The sequence below is a fragment of the Pezoporus flaviventris genome, unplaced genomic scaffold (assembly GCF_033815535.1).
Source record: "Pezoporus flaviventris isolate CSIRO_AGI_PZ_B2104156 unplaced genomic scaffold, CSIRO_AGI_Pfla_v1 ptg000030l, whole genome shotgun sequence".
Classification (NCBI taxonomy): Eukaryota; Metazoa; Chordata; class Aves; order Psittaciformes; family Psittacidae; genus Pezoporus; species Pezoporus flaviventris.
The window spans coordinates 3,419,841-3,436,311 of NW_026892578.1; the positions used below are offsets into that span (position 1 = coordinate 3,419,841).

The 16,471-nt window shown below is 38.7% G+C and overlaps 1 protein-coding gene across 1 annotated transcript in view; it reads right to left on the minus strand.

Annotated features, from left to right (window-relative positions):
• The window catches only part of ATP10A (ATPase phospholipid transporting 10A (putative)), a 109,824-nt gene that overhangs the window by 68,790 nt on the left and 24,563 nt on the right, over positions 1 to 16,471 (minus strand). The window contains exon 2 of the mRNA XM_061459740.1: positions 453 to 657. Within this exon, the coding sequence (XP_061315724.1) occupies positions 453 to 657 (205 nt within the window). The remainder of the gene's footprint in view (positions 1 to 452; positions 658 to 16,471) is intronic.

The following is a 16,471-nucleotide window of genomic DNA, read 5'->3' on the forward strand; positions in this document are numbered from 1 at the left end:
TCCCTTTAAATCTTACAAGCTTTAATGCTCCAAGTGCTGGAGGGATATTCTGCAACACAGAGTTTCAGGCAAAATTCCTAATTGAAACTGATCTGGTTTGCAGGCAGGAAAAGTAGTTGTTTATATTTAAATATCGTCTCACTGGAGAGTTAAAATATGTTTTCAAAAATCACGCTACAATAGAAGCCATTAAAAACCCCCAACATTTTCCAACCACACACAATTGCACCAGATAATTCCTATTCAAACTCAGGAAAAAATTATGGTAAAACTTCTGATACTATGATGAGGTCAGCTGCTGGCAAGTGCTAGCATTTCAATGACAACCATAACAATAATTCATCAGCATTACTAGAACAAGCATATTTAGCCGGTGCAGAGTGGACTGGTGAACAGTTTACTTACCTGAAACAAATTCTTACCTTAAGTGAGAGTTAAGAATGGCAACTTACCAGCTCTAAGAACCTCCTCACTACCTGTCTTTGTTTTAAGTTAGTTTCACCATCCAGGTTAGCTGTTTCTATATGGCACAGCCCATCAGGATCACTTGAGGAGAGCAGCAGTATGTCAGCAGGTATAATTTCATTGCAGCGAAGCTGCACAAAGTCTCCAACTTTCACTTCTTTCCAGTATCTGCTTATATATTTCTTCTCATTTCTAGGGAAAAAAAAAAAAAAGAAGAAGACATTAGCAGCACTTATATTTAAAAAAAGAAAAAAAGAAATGCACAGAATGGGGTTCTTCTCATAAGATCTGATTTGACTAGAGGGCAACATGTTAATGTTAGACCTGCTTAAGCAGGTCAAGCAGCTTCACACACTCTCTTTTCCCTCCCTCTAGCTCTGAGCCATCTGCCTGACCCCATGAAGGGGAGAGGGCTTCTGTCCATACTGGGTGAAAAGGAGTCTCTTTCAGGGCAAGAAGTGAACTGAATACAGGCTTGGGTGCAGGCCACCTGCACTGCACAGCTCCTGAACTTCCTCCATCACATACCACCCTCTGATGCACTCTCAGACAGCTTCTCCTTGTTTCCTCTTTTCAACAGGGACAAAGTTTGTATAGTGCTGCATGTCATATTTGGATGAAGAAGCCAAAATCCCTAACTGAAAGGAATTTTCACTACATCACTAAACCTACAATTACACTGACATGTCATGTGGAAAAAACATGGTCCCAGCTACTCTACTGGGAAAGGACACTGCCATTTCTTCTAATATTTCTGCAGTATTTTCATTCTAGCCATAGCACTGTGTTACATAGCTGATTTCTGCTCAGTTACACTGAACCTTTTATTTTGAGTGGAATTTCTCAGTCAATTCAAAGACCAACCCACCTGAAACAGTGATGTGTACATTCATTTAGATATGACCACTGAACCTCTCTAGTTTTAAAGGTCACGCTAGTTTGCTATTTTTCAACATTTTCTTGAGAGCAAGAAGAAAAAGAAGCAGGTGATTGCTTAATTAATGACGCACAGACTCATGTGCTTTCTTGGCATTTGTGCAAATTGCTTTCTTCTTTTGTGTTTTGCAAAGAAATTAATTTCAAAACAGCAACAACATTAACTTGGTAAAACACCTCCAGAAAAGGGGCAGCTGCTATGCTGACATTTTTTCTAAGCTGTCAGAAGGCCATTTGCCATGCAAGCACCAAGACGGCTGTCAGTGCTGGCACTGTCACTGTCACTGTCACCAGAGACAGACTCCTGTGACAGCACTTTAACTGGCAGAATGAGATTCTGATGGGGACTGGGGAGTGGTGGTGGTTTTTTTATGTTCTTTAAAGTATACTGTTTTAAAATACATCACTTTCAGTAGTAATGTAAATAGATTTGTAAGCAAGTGAAAACATGAAACTCCGGCCAGTGTTATTATCTTGGAGTTATTACTAGTCATGCCATGTCTAACTCATCGTTGTCATTCCTTCACTGGTGTTACAGGAATTAGTAACTTAATTGTCTTTTATTCATGTATTTAGCCTATATCCTGAACAACAATGCATCAGGTAGCATGACAAGGATGTATTAGATCACGTTTTACTTCCCAGAATTTCTTCACTGTCCTTTCCTAACATACAGTTTATAATGAGAGGAATGTAAATTATGGCTGTGATTTCTATTTTGATAAAGCCTGAAAAGAATTAAAAAGAGCCAAGTTAAAAACATGATAGTCTTAACAAAGGCAAGTAATATACATACTGTGTGCTGAAATTACTCATTCCCTTCACACCCAGGCTGAAACTAACATTTAGCTCCTCCTGCTAACGAGTATGAATTGCTTTGAAACCCAGTGTGCCACAGCATAGTACAAATCACTGCACCACAGATCTGGAGGGTTCATTAGCCCTGCAACCTGTAACTCCAAATCCCTCCACACGTGGCTATTGCTCTTCATCCTTTTTAATTTAACTATGAAAATGGGTGATGTTCAAATGCATGTACAATGATTAGCAGTATAGAGGTATGATCAGGCTAAAAATATTAAGTAGTCCCATACTATGCTATAAGCACTACAATTTTTTATTTAACTTCTATTGTTTGGAAAGCACTGCTATTTTAGCATTTCCTCGTTTCTCACATGCTTAGCAACTGCCACAACTATATACACTATGGCAGGAAGGGTGGATATCAAGCAATACAAAGCAAAATGGCTGTGCTGGGATAAATGAGTTTGTTCAGCCTGGAGAAAAGAGGGCTGCAGTGAGACCTTACTGCAACCTTCCAGTACCTAAAGGGGTCTTATAAGAAAGAGACATTTACAAGGGCAGGACAGGACAAGGGGGAAATGGCTTTAAACTGAAAGAGGGTAGATTTAGATCAGATATAAGTAAGACGTTCTTCACTGTGAGGGTGGTGAGATACTGGCACAGACTGCCCAGAGAGGTGGTAAATCCCTGTAAGTGTTCAAGGCCAAGCTGGATGGGGCTTTGAGTAACCTGATCTCGTTGAAGATGGCTCTGCTTATTGACAAGGGCTTGGACTAGATGACTTTTAAAGGCTCCTTCCGACACAAACCATCTTATGGTATTTACCCAACAGTCAGCATGATTTTGTCTGGCAGGGTCCTGTCTGTCCATTTACCTTGTAGGTGCTTCTGGAAGATCTTCCTGTCTTTGGTCCTTAATGTCCTAAAATCATCTGCAAATTACGCTGTCTTTCCTTTCATAATTACCCAGCTGAGAAATTAATGCTTATAACACAGATGCCTTGGTCTATTTCTCTTAGACCTTGCCATTTATCCTTGCTTTGTCCTGAGTCCATTGCTACTGAGTCCTTGATGACAGTCCTCTGCAGCTTCAGCAGTGTGCTTTGTCAAGTTTAAGTAAACATCATCTGACCTCCTGAACAATTTTGTTGAAGGGCTCAAAGAATTCTGTCAGGAACACAGGAACAGGGAGGCACCATCTCAGGTAGTGGGTCCAGCACCTTCTCACAGTCTCAGAAAACCCTGATATGGATATTTAGCCCAGAAGCTAACACCCAACATTTGTAGCTGCCCTCATCACAAGCCTGAAGATAGATTTTAGTACCTATAATAAACTTAAGGTTGATGCTGCAAGAAACCAAAGCTGCAAATCATGATGAAAACCACAAAGAGGCCAGAGATACTAATTCTTATATTTCAAAACCTTCTTATATTTCAAAGGAGATAGAAGTCTTCCAAATCAATATGCTGTCATGAACTACTGCCACTCTGCAATGGGAGTAGATACTATTGTTACTCTCAAGTGAAATTACTACCATGAAGTATTAGTTTCAGACAGCTAAGCCCAGCTACTGTAACATGTTGTGTTGGGCTGACACATTAAAAATGTCTGTTCTGCTGCATACAACCTAATTTTTATCAACGCATTTGTGCGCAAAGAATGTATCTGTCAGCTGTGGTTTAAACCCACAGTCATGTAAATCTTCATGCTCCTCTCTGCCACAATCAGATGCACAACTTGCCAGTCCTTTTACTTTTCTGAGCATATCTTTACAGGTAGACATTGACTGAAATCTAAAGATGAATGGCTAAAAAGTCAGACGGAGCAGCTGCATTGACATCAACACTGCTGTTAGCCAACAGCAAATGTGGTCCTGGCAGGAGTCAGACTCCTCTAGAGGTTAATGTTCTTTTGCAACAATGAAATGCAATTATCCCAGCATATTCACCTTCAAACATACAAGGGAAAGTCTGCAGCATCCTTTCAAGGGTATGAATATAGAGAAAATTAATTGCTATTAAAAATTTGTATTAGTCTACCTACAGCATGTATTTGGCCTGTGCTCTGTTTTGAACAGCCTGCAGGTTTGTGCCAAATTTGAAGTTGGCTATGGTTAACAGCAAAACCTAATTAAAATTAAAAATATTGAGGATTTCTTTTCCTTAAATATTAGTTTTAAATTTAGAAATACAGAAACTCAGAAATTTATTTTTTTTTTTTTTCTATTAACCATGCTTTTTCTTCTTCTGGTCTAGTTTGCGGGATGAGGTGATAAAGACCATGCCCATAATTTTGCTTTTCTGGCCATGTAGACATCAGTTTATAGCTGCAAAAGGCTGAAGATTTCAAACAGTCTCTACTTAAACACTACAAAAATAATTGTTGCTTTCTTTTGAATAGCTTTGAACTGTTTTGGTATAATAAGGAACTATTCAAAATTTCTCTAAGGGAGATAAAAATCCTGCACATATAATCTAAGAGGAATCTTCCCTCTTCTCATTTTCCTTTTTTTTTTTTTTTTTAAGTCTGGCCAAAATATCACAAGCAACTTGGTGAACTTGGTGAAGGAAATATGAGGGCCATGCAGCTGTAATCTGTTCCACTTGTGGATGGCCTGCAGAGTAGAAATTTTATACATTAAAGCAAGAAGATGGGACTACTAGGTAATCATTTCTTACTTCCTATACTTCTCCACTGCCAAAAAATACAGCTAATGAGTGGGAATGGCTGATGCAGATTTGATCCTCCAGGTCCAGTGAGTGGTTGGGGCACCCGTCCTTCTATGTAACACTGTCCTAGCTTAGTCCCAGCACAGGCTCCTGCATTAATCTCAGCAGGGCTTGTAAAATACATCTAGCAAGTAAGATGTTCTCTTGTACCTTTTGGGGTGTTCAGTCTGTTCACTGTGTCTTACACAGTATATCACTTCCTACAAAGGTTGTGGCTGTGACCCAGAGGTTTTTAAGCCTCTCAAAACATCCAAATGAAACGTTGTTTCTCAGTCCAGGCCCATCCGCTGGCCCGCGTTTGAAGTAAGTCATCTTCACTTCAAAAGAAACCAGACTCCTTTGCCTTCCCTGCCAGCTGAGGTTGGTCATTGAACCAGCAGGCTTTACAAGAAACACTGTAAGCAATTAAGTCTGTAGAAGAGGCAAAGCCCTCCACAAAAGACAGGTCAAAGAACTGTTGTGTATGCACAAGGCAGAGCTGTTCTTGGTGTCAGCAAGGTCCTTCTTTTCCATCTCAAGAGGCAGAAACAGAGTGCGGTAGCACAAAAGAATGTATCTGCTTACAACGTTCAAATCAGTTGGCTACAAACACTGTGACAAGCCTCCTGGTTAGGACCAAAAAACTCTCGAGGTTTATTGTCAGGGCCCAAGCAGAGCAGCAACTCCCAAAGGAGAATCTCAAACCATAACACAAGCACAGGAATGTCACGTCAAGCCAGACTATTTTTAGGGAGGATTCAGCATCTAGTTGTTTCTCAACAGGTCCTTCATGGTCATAGAGTTTTCCCAAATTGTCTGTTATTTCTCTTGCCTGGACTGAAGCCTCCTGTTCAATCCTTCACCTCTCCTCCTGACACTCCTGCAAATATGGAGGGGGTTCACACTGACTGAGCCCACAGCACTCTATCAACACTCTGGTAGCAAGCAGAGATTTTGTCTAACTCATCACAGGCTACAAAAGCAGAGCTGCTGGGTAGCACTGAAATATGGGCACAAAACTGCTGTACCAGTACTAATTATGATTTGTACAGGTGTAGCACATCTCAGAGTTTAAAAACAAGAGCTATCTATGAGACCAAGGCATATATTACACAAAGTCTGAACATGCTAAGTATCTATGGAAACCACGTTAGAACCACTTGGGTACAATTATAATATAGTGGCAAAATGAAGGAAAAACATGTAAGTCAATGCCAAATGAGGTTACATAATACCCAGAATATGTCTCCATTCCACCACAAACGATAACATCTGTTTCTACGAAAATAAATCATGAAAAGGCTCTGAACCTGATATTAATCAGTCAGAACAGATCAACAGAGTGCGTTCTTGAGAAACTTTGAAGAGAACAAAATCTCTCCTTGACTGAAAAAGTTTCTGAATAGGTCCTGTAATATTCACATTATTTTAAGGGCACTTACAAGTTTTCTTGTTTTCATGGACTTAGAATATTCTTTCGTTCTTTTTTTGAAGATTAGCAAGTGCAAATGTATTTTACAGTTGCTAGAAGCAAATGTGTGCGTATGGCAATGACGAGTCATAAAGGTGCCTTTTATTAGATGCATACTTCCTGAAAACTGCTAATTTTTGTTACAAGTCAAACTTGCAGTGAAAAAAAATGTACCCAGGAAACCTCTGTGATTGAGATTTATAATGTGAAGTAATAATTTAACTTCTCTTGGCAATGTTATCTCCATTATACCTCATGTTGAAAGAAACGTCACTATTGTTCACCAAAATGAAACATTTGATACCCGGAATAAATGATTTTTCAGCCAAGAAACTTTTAATAACAATATGAAACATAAAAGCAGAACTTGTAATGAAACTTTACACAAACTGAAGAAAGAAAAAGCTGTGTTCCAGAACTTGATTTTAAAACTCTAAGACTGTTTACAGAGATGTTTAGTATTAATGTTTTTTTTTTTTTAAGTGGTATGATTCTCTTAGGTTTACTGCCAAAAATACTAACAAAATCCAATCACCCTTCCAAGAAACAGATATATTGGGAGAGAAGACTACCAATTGCTTTTATTTAGCAGGATGAGCAGGTAATGGTTAATATTGAGGTTTCCTAAATGGGTATCATATAAGGAAGTGGAGAAAGTGGAGGAATAGCCTGGATGTAATTTGCATCCAGTCCTACAGACATTAAAACCCGTGAGTCAGTCACCTCCATACTAAAGCCACAAAGCTTTTGACAGCTTGAGATATGAGAACTTATCTTCTGGACAAAGTAATGCAGGAAGTGCTTATCTTCAGATGTCTTCCTCTGAGCATCACCAAATACAGCCCTTGCGCTTGACAACCCTGCTTACTGGTACCTAGAGCAAAAAAACATACAATGCAAAGGAGATGGCTATCCCAGCAGAGGGCCCACAGCCAGGTAAGGTTCTCATCCTGGCTTTCAGAGCCATCAGAGATATCAAGTATTTATATTGAAGTGCTACTCCAAGCCACTGCAAGAAGATTCAGCTGAGTTTGGTGGTCTGCAAGCGTGGAAGGAGAAACAATTCCTTACCTGAAGGGACCCCACTCAAATAATAGATGCATATTGACACAAATGTCCTGTATCTCTGCCGGCTTCCAAAACAGATACAGAAAAAGCAGGAACTCTTCCAAGGAGATCTTAGATGCTAAATTTTGGTAAGAAATGAGCTCTATGTAAAAGCCTTCCAGGACCCTTGTCCTCTAAACCAATAATTAATGGCATGAGGGCACTCAAGAAAACTGTCTGAGAGCCTAAAATTCAGGTGTGAATTAGATGCATAAATTCAGTGGACTAAATCTTTCATTCAGTGCTCTCACTGCATTTAAGCCAGTACAATCAGGTGACAATTCCAAGGGAGCTCTTCATATCTTAATGGTACATCTTAAAAGGTAAATTTAGCATGAGGTAATGAGGAAAATCCCATTCTTTAACAGATTCAGACACTTTAATGGATTTTTTTTTTTTCCTTCTCATTCTTCTGGTTATACACACCTGCTGCATTTAATTTCAGGACTACCTGACCCAGGCCATAAAAATGCATTGGTATATTCACTATGTACACACAAAAGCCATTTGTAAAGAACTACTAAAGGAAGGTGCTTCCTAAGTGCAACAGCTTTTAGTTGAAAAGTAATTCTTTTTTTTTTTTTTTTTTTTTTAGCTGAACATGCAACAGTTGAAAGGATTTTTATCAGAACTAGTATTTACTGCTAATTACATTCACAGTCTTGATGGAGTTGTTCACTGATACTCAGTTTGGGAGAACCAGAGGCTGATCTGAAAAGCACAACTGAAGTTTTAAACAGGAACTTATCTTAGGCTCTATGTAGCCAATTTCTCTATATTTAGCTGCTCTTACAGGTTATTTAATCTGTCTTTAGGTGTCTGGATCACTGCTTGCCCCAACAAGACAAGAATACTAATAGGAGGAAAAGCAAACAGCCTCAGGTTATATCTTAGTACCAAGAGATGTTTAAATTACCATAGTGTCCTCTAAACAAATCTAAACATAACAAATATGAAAATCTAGAATTCTGGTATAAAATAGAAACAAGGTATTTCCTAAGAATGCCTTCTTAAGGAAGATTGATAAGTCCACATGTAAACTGGGACCTGGGAGCACTTCCAAATATCCATGACTGAGTACATGCACTAGGTTGGATCCTGCATTAGACTGAAACCAGGATGTGCGTAAGTCTCAATTTGCTATTCTGCAGGCCCTGATGCAGTTTGAATTCAGACTTATATAAGCCTGTTTTTGTAGACATTCACAGAATATAAAAATATCCCTCACTTCCATCAGAGAAGAATTAGAAGACCGAACTCTATGCAAATCATATGCAGTGATATGAATCTTTGAAAGTTTAAGTCTGAACGCGAATGTCTACAGATGAAAATTTTATATTCAAAATTTGTGGTGAAAGCAAATAGAGATCCATATTGAAGAAGTGAGAATCACAAAATGCAAAATTCTACTATTTAAAGGAAATGTAGGACGCCGTTAGTAACATTTGAGTAATTCAGATTCAACAACTTGACTACTGTTGGTACCTACATATAAGAAAATCAGGATAAGAATTCTTTTAATGCTTTCAGTGTCAATTTGACTATTCTGAGAGCCCTTGCTCTCGGAGAGCTCCCTTACACTACCTGTTGCTTTCCCTGAGTTAAAGATGTTGGTCTTCATCTCATTAATATCCAAACTTACTGGAGCCAGTCAATGAGTGTAGTTGAATATGAAATACTAAGCTAGAGTAGTACTTCTTTTTTTTTCCACAGAGATAAATGCACTCCTTTTCTTTCCCACTGATTTACAATCACAATGACTACGCATTATAGTCAGCTCAATGGAATTATGAAATATAGTCAGCTAATGCTATGAGGGTCCCTGGTTAACACCCTGATCAGCTAATGCTGACTGTGATCAGGTGTAGTCACATGGATTCACCAAGGGGAAATCATGCTTAACCAACCTGACAGCCTTCTTTAATGGGACAACTGGCTGTATAGATGAGGAAAGAGCAGTGGATGCTGTCTACTTGGACCTCAGCAAGGCTTTCGACACTTTCTCCCATGACATCCTCATAGGCAAGCTCAGGAGGTTCAGGCTGGACGAGGGGGTGGTGAGGCGGATTGAAAACTGACTGAATGACTGAGCTCAGAGGGTTGTGACGGGTGGCACAGAGTCTAGTTGGAGACCTGTAACTAGTGGTGTCCCCCAAGGGTCAATACTGGGTCCAGTACTGTTTAACTTATTCATCAGTGACTTGGATGAAGGGATAGAGTCCCTCCTCAGCAAGTCTGCTGATGAAATGAAACTGGGAGAAGTGGCTGATACCCCTGCGTGCTGTGCTGTCATTCAGAAGGATCTAGATAGGCTGGAGAGATGGGCAGAGGAACCTAATGAAGTTCAACAAGGGGAAGTGCAGAGTCCTGCACCTAGGAAGGAATAACCCCATGCACCACTACAGGCTGGGAGCTGACCTGCTGGAAAGCAGTTCTGTGGAGAGTGACCTGAGGGTCCTGGTGGACACCAAGCTGTTCATGAGTCAGCAATATGCCCTTGTGGCCAAGGCCAATGGCATCTTGGGCTGCATTAGCAAGAGTGTTATCCTCTCCCTCTACTTATCCTGGTGAGGCCTCACTTGAATTACTGTTTTCAGTTCTGGACATACATACTTAAACAAAACCATGCACACTTACAAATATAAATTCTTGTTTACTATTGCCCTATTATAAAGAAATAGTGTAATTTGTGAATACTGTTTCATAGAAACTCTTTCTGAATTCACATCAAAGAATTTAAAATCTGAGTGGGCCAAATAATAAGAATGGGTATTGTGCTTTGATTCTTTTTTTACGAGGTTACCTCATCAAGCTCAGTATTTCTTGGTAATTACTAAATAAGTTATTTGCAAATATTATTCTCACAACTAAGAAAAAAATGTTCAGGTATGGTTTGAACTTATTGTTCACTTAAAAATCAAGTTACAAATCTTGGCCCAAATTCAGCAAGGTACCTGAATATATTCCATCTAAACTCAGGTGGAAAGCACTCTTTCTGGCCAGACTCCAGAAAGAAAACTTCTCTATTTCACATTCATATCTTCCTTGGGGGAAAAATGATAAAACATTGAAATTCAATACCCTAGGAAAAAAATAAATTCCAAGGTCTTTACTGCAGCCAAAAGAAGAAAGTAACTGGCTGCAAACAACTCCGCTTTTGAAACGCCCAGAAACTGGGCTTAGAGCAAGCAATTTCAAAGAAACTATTTATTGAAAGGATTTGAGTCATGGAGGGGGAACAAACAACCTAAAGGAGTTTGTGTGATCTGAAACACCTCAGCAGGCGGCAAGCCAACCTGGTCATGGGCAGAAAAAGCAGCACTCAGTAGCCTGGCATATACCGAGACCAAAACATTTGTGTCACAACCTCTAGGCAGAAGCTAGCTTAGAAAGGCAGAAACATCAGTTTTAAAAATAAACTTTAATCTGATCTCTCAATTTTGTATTCCAAATTAAACCAATCTAGTCCTGCAGATAAAAGCTGCAGAATGAGCAAATGATTTTTTTTTTATCCTGAACCCTTCTTCCCCAACTCTGTAATAAGTTCAAAAAGAAATAAAAAATTTGAATCACAGCTTTCTAGAGAACACACATCTTCAAATTAGCTGAATTTTAACACATTCAAAGTCCAGTTCTTAAACTTCCTTTGAAGACTTTTCTCTCTCCCTTGTACATCTCTATTTATTCTATTACTCAAATCCATAACCGAGGGTTATTTTTCACTCCTTTCCCCATCATAAAACCCCAGCACATCTTAAATGTGTGCTTCTCCTTGATGCCAAACACTTAGTAAGACACTGATTTCCAGTCTTCCCTCCATCCTTTTTCCACACTGTTTTTTCTACAATCACTTTCCTTCTCTATCCTCAGCAATTAATGACTTTGAAACCAATGGTCCCCCTTTGCTACACTGAGTTGAAAGCTAACTCCTCTCCAAAGCAACTTCTTCCTCCTTATCTAGCTTTTGCTATACTTTTGTGGATAGTGATCTTTTCTGTTAGAACCTCATGAATGATTATGTATCTTTTTTTAGGACTCCTCTAATGGATAAAACACTTTTCCAGACATTAAACGGATTGCTTTTACCTCCATAACTGTGAGGTTAACTAAGGAGAATTCTTTGTAAGGAAGACAACCCAGCTTGTAAAACTCCTAAAACTGAAAGTCATGGTTACAATCCTCCTGTCATGTGGGTCCTACTCATCAAAAGAAAACCTTTTATCTGCAGACAGTAATTTAGACCAAGCTGCTCTGTAAACGCATAGTACAAATTCTGAAAATGATTTCCTGACTATCCTCAAAACAATCCATTTCTTCTGTAAACATATACCAAGAGTTACTCGTGTCCCAGGATGGAAATTCAGTCTAGACACCTTCCAGTGTCCAGCAGGTCACTCCATCAGCATGCTGCTGGATTGTGCTCCCTACAGCTTGGTCTGTCTACAGAGACAAAAGCAATACACCACTGGCACTTTCAGAAGCTCTGCTAGTTGAGCTGTGGTATTAGAGCAAGAGTGGGGTGTGAGAAAGATACATAAATTCTTCAGGGTTAAACTAATTTGTTTTTTTTTTTAGCATAATCCAAACAAATATGTTTCCTTGACATTTTTTTAGACTTAAATTCCTATATTCTGCATAAAAATACACAAAATATTTTATGGAGGACAAAAAGGCATCTTCAGTCATTTTTAAACATTATTGGCCCAAAACCTTGTTTGAGAACTCTACGTATGGTGCATCATTTTCCTTCATCTTTTCAAACAACAGGACACAGCAGGAACACTGACATGACCTTAATCTGAGAGGCAATGCTGTAGGCAGCTCCCAGTTAACAATATTCAGTCTCTGGAGGCTGTCAAATGAACCATGAGAAACAATGGCATTCTCTAGCAAACAGGCTTCTACAGCCTGTGCCACCGCTCATATGCCATTCCATTGCAGCTGGCAACCCACTGGAGAAGACCAGGCCACTGACTGTGACACAGGTTTCATCCGCCTTAGTCTGAGGCAGCACCAAATGACTCTCCTGTAAGAAACTCCATTTGGCACTTGTGCAATGAAGCTACATCTGGAAAAGGTACCTGTGGAATCAAACCACCTCAGTTACAATGCAACTGATTTTCAATTCACACTAAAAGAGGACATCTAACCCTAAGAATTTGCCAGTCTATAAATTATTTTTTTTTTACATACATATGAAATTATATCCATGACACTTAAATACAAAAAAATTCTCTCCTTTCTTACCATCTTTATATCAGCAAGCAGGTCCCTTCCAGGCTAGTTTTACATCCTTTTAGGAGAACCTCAATTTTACACATATGTCTCAGACACTGATGAAGAGACAGACGGCAGAAGAGTTTGCTGGATGGGGACAGAGAGATGAGAAGTACATGAGATACAAGAAGAAGAACATGAGATACATACATATAGAATAAGAAAGTGTGAGGTATACATGGAGGAAAGCCTGTGAACAAGATTAAAACCGAGAAAGAGAACTAATGACCATTTTAAAACATAAGAGCAAGGGCTGTTAAGGAAAACTTCCTTCACCTTAAGTAACAGTGCATAAGTTCCAGCTTTGGTAAAAATCAGTATGCAATATGAAAATGGGGAGAAACTAAGGCTGGCTGGTAATAAAAGGTTGTTGCTCCTATGACTCTACTTTTGCTGGGGACTCCTAAGGTTTATTGACAAGACTGCAAAAAAGGGCAGTGCTGTGCAGCTCTGTCTTCTGGACCTGACACATTAGTTTTGAGACCCTACCAGTCTGTAGGCCATAATGGTCCTTGGAGACATAGGCTGCAAAATAAATTCACATGCTGAATATATGTTGAGGGCTGCACTCTTGAAGCAACTTTCAGCAAAGCAGACAGGAGACACTAAACAGAATGTCAATGGACTCTTCACATTCAGTTTCATACACAGGGCATAGTAGTTTTCAGAGGGAGGCTACAGCAAAATGTTGTATTTTATTGCCAGTTGCAAAGATCTACCTCAAAGCCGTGAGACTTGTTCAGTTTCTCCCGACAAACCTATGGAGGGAAAACATTTCCTTCTCTGTGTCCTTCACAGCCTGCCATAGCTCACCTGGTAAAGCATCTTAAGTTCTGCTCATTTAACAACATGTAAAACTAAAGAAACCTGTAATATTTTTGTATGTACGATACATACAATACATCCTACTACACTTTGTTATCAATCACTTTGCTTCGACATTAGTTCACTTGGGAAACATTACATAAACTGTATAGATCATTTCCGACGCTTTGATTTAGAATTCTTTCTTTTATTATTACTTATTTATTTATTTAATCCATCTGGAAACTGAGGATGGAGAGACTGAAAAGTCTTCCAAAAGGATAAGGGTGAAACGATATCACCAATAAACTGGGATTTGATGATTGGTATGGTTTATCAATAAATTCTATTTCTGATTAGAGTGAATTTTATGTAAAGAAATCCATCAACTGAAAACTAAAGAGCAAACTGAATAACTTAAACCCAGATACAATAGTTTCGTGTCTCCTTCAACCCTTAACAGGGAGGTAAGAGAAGCATGGCAGCAGACAGTAAAGCTGGAATCCAGCAGGATCTAAATTTTCAGTGAAAACATTTTATCTTTTCACATGCACATACTGATGGTCATCTTTGAGTCAGAAAGCCTCAAATTATTTAATATTGCAGTGGACTGAGTATTCTGCATTCAGTTTAACTAGCTTAAACTTCCAACTTTGAGCTCAGTAGAGCTCTGTCTGTTGGCAGCTATCACTAAATTTACCCAGTATTTAGCTGGACTCAGGTGCTCAGGGCTCAGGCTGGACTTAATATTTCCCCAGCAAAACATTACAAGACATTTCAAGGCACAAAAGCCCAGACTGAACTTCAGAACCTGTTTACTTCAAGTTGATTATTAATTTGAGATAGCATGCACAGCAGAGCTTCAAAATGAACAGTTTTAAATATGTGTGTGGGAGTCAGGCAATCATAAGTTTACCAGGTTGTGAATCTGTCCAGCAAGGCTCTGAAATTGAGAGTCTTGGTCAAATTCCAGTATCTACCAGCTACAAATTTGCACAAATGCTAAGTGTAAAAGTACTGGAACACCAGTGGTTAGAACTGACCAATCAGTCTAAACCAAGGCAAGTTGTGTTTGGCATGAGGTCATTGGAAGTCCAGGGAAAACAAAGGTAATTCCTTGTTTTCTAAAAGGAAAAAATTACAAAGCAGTAGAAAATCTAAGTTTCCAGATCACAGAACCCTGAAATGAAGTATTTTTAAATCATGTAATATCACTTTCAAGAAAGCCACAGAAATGGGTAGTTAGCTTGCATGTTTTTCCCAAGTGCCAGACCTCCCTATCTCAAAAGCTGAGACATTTTAGTAATGTTGCTGTCATTTTGCTTTCAATGAAAACTTGTCTTAAGACCTCAGGATAGACAGAATGCCTATATTTTAATAGAAGATGGAATACCATTTCTGAGTATCACTAAATCTGTAGTTCCTGGTCTAACAAAACCTTTTGCATATAGATCAGAAAATGCAAAAGGGTGCATCTCTAAGGTCAATCAAATACTTTGAGAAAATCTAAGAAATTAGTGAAAGTCAAATAATAATGTCTACAATCTATGAAGGTGAATTCTCCAATTCCTTTACAGTAAAAACCTGTAGATCCTTAAAATACAAAGACATGCATTCCATTCTTCAAGCAGAATCATATGCTTTTATACTTTTTTAAAATAGCTTAGTGGAAAAATTAGAAAAGACCTAACTGTCTGGGGACTGTGACTATTTTAGCTGCTAATGTACCTCATTCAACTCTATGCCTAATGTAGACCGCTTACACTGTATATGTCTTTGTATGAAAGAATAACTCTCTGTAAATAAAAATATTGATCGCACCGTAGTGATTATAATTTGATAGTATTTAGCCAATTTTTAACTAAAAAAAGAATATTCTGTTACAGTCTGTGAGAAACTCTGGAGTTTATGGAAAGATGTGGACTATTATAGTGGTTTCTTACATGTGACATGATCACAGAATCATAGAATGGTTCGGGTTGGAACAGACCTTAAGGATCATCTAGCTCCAATCCCCCTGCTATGATTAGAGACATGAGTCTGTATTTTGTCATGACCGCATCAGAGGGCTATACAGATATACTCAAAATCCTCAGGGTTTGTTTTTTGACCTTTTTTTTTTTTTACTCTAAAAATTAATTGGGTACTAAGAGCTTCAGAACTTGAAATCATGTTCTTAGGATGATGGTATAATACATGAAGAAATACATTAAGTGCCAGAATGAATAACAATGACAAAAGAATCACAGACCTCTCAGAGAGTTACGAGTCAAAATTCTCACTGATGACAACTGCAGATTTTTGTCTGGTGTCTGGCAATAAAGAGCTGTTGAAAAACACCTACAAGGACATAATTCTAAATGTGACTGCATCTCCAAAAGCTTAAAAGTACAAGAAGAAAAGAGAGCACATAAAAGTGTGACCGTAACTGCTGTCATCAATGTACTGTTTCACAAAAGCTTTCTGGAAATGTTACTTTTAATAATATCAGGTGTAAAGAGCAGTGCAATATGGCTTATAAATTACTGGAAGGGATGTTGACATAGGTTAATAATAAATGACAGCATATGGAGCAGCAAGAGAGAATCAGAGGAGCGAGTGATTAACTCCAGTTCTAGTCACCATCAAAACTAGTGATCTGTAGGCAGCGGTATGTGCCATGGTAAACTAGACACATCAAATACATAGAGCACAGGACCTACTGAGGTAAGTTCTCTCCTATCTGCTTTATTACACAGCCATAGCCATATTAAATTAAACTGATGGTTTTATTAGCACTAGGCTATATTCAGTCTCAGTCAGTTTTTAAGACAGCTCCTCATTTCAGACACAGATTCCTAATTCAGTGCTTGTAGAAAGATGCACAATACTCAGGTAAGTAAGCAGCCCTGAATCACCC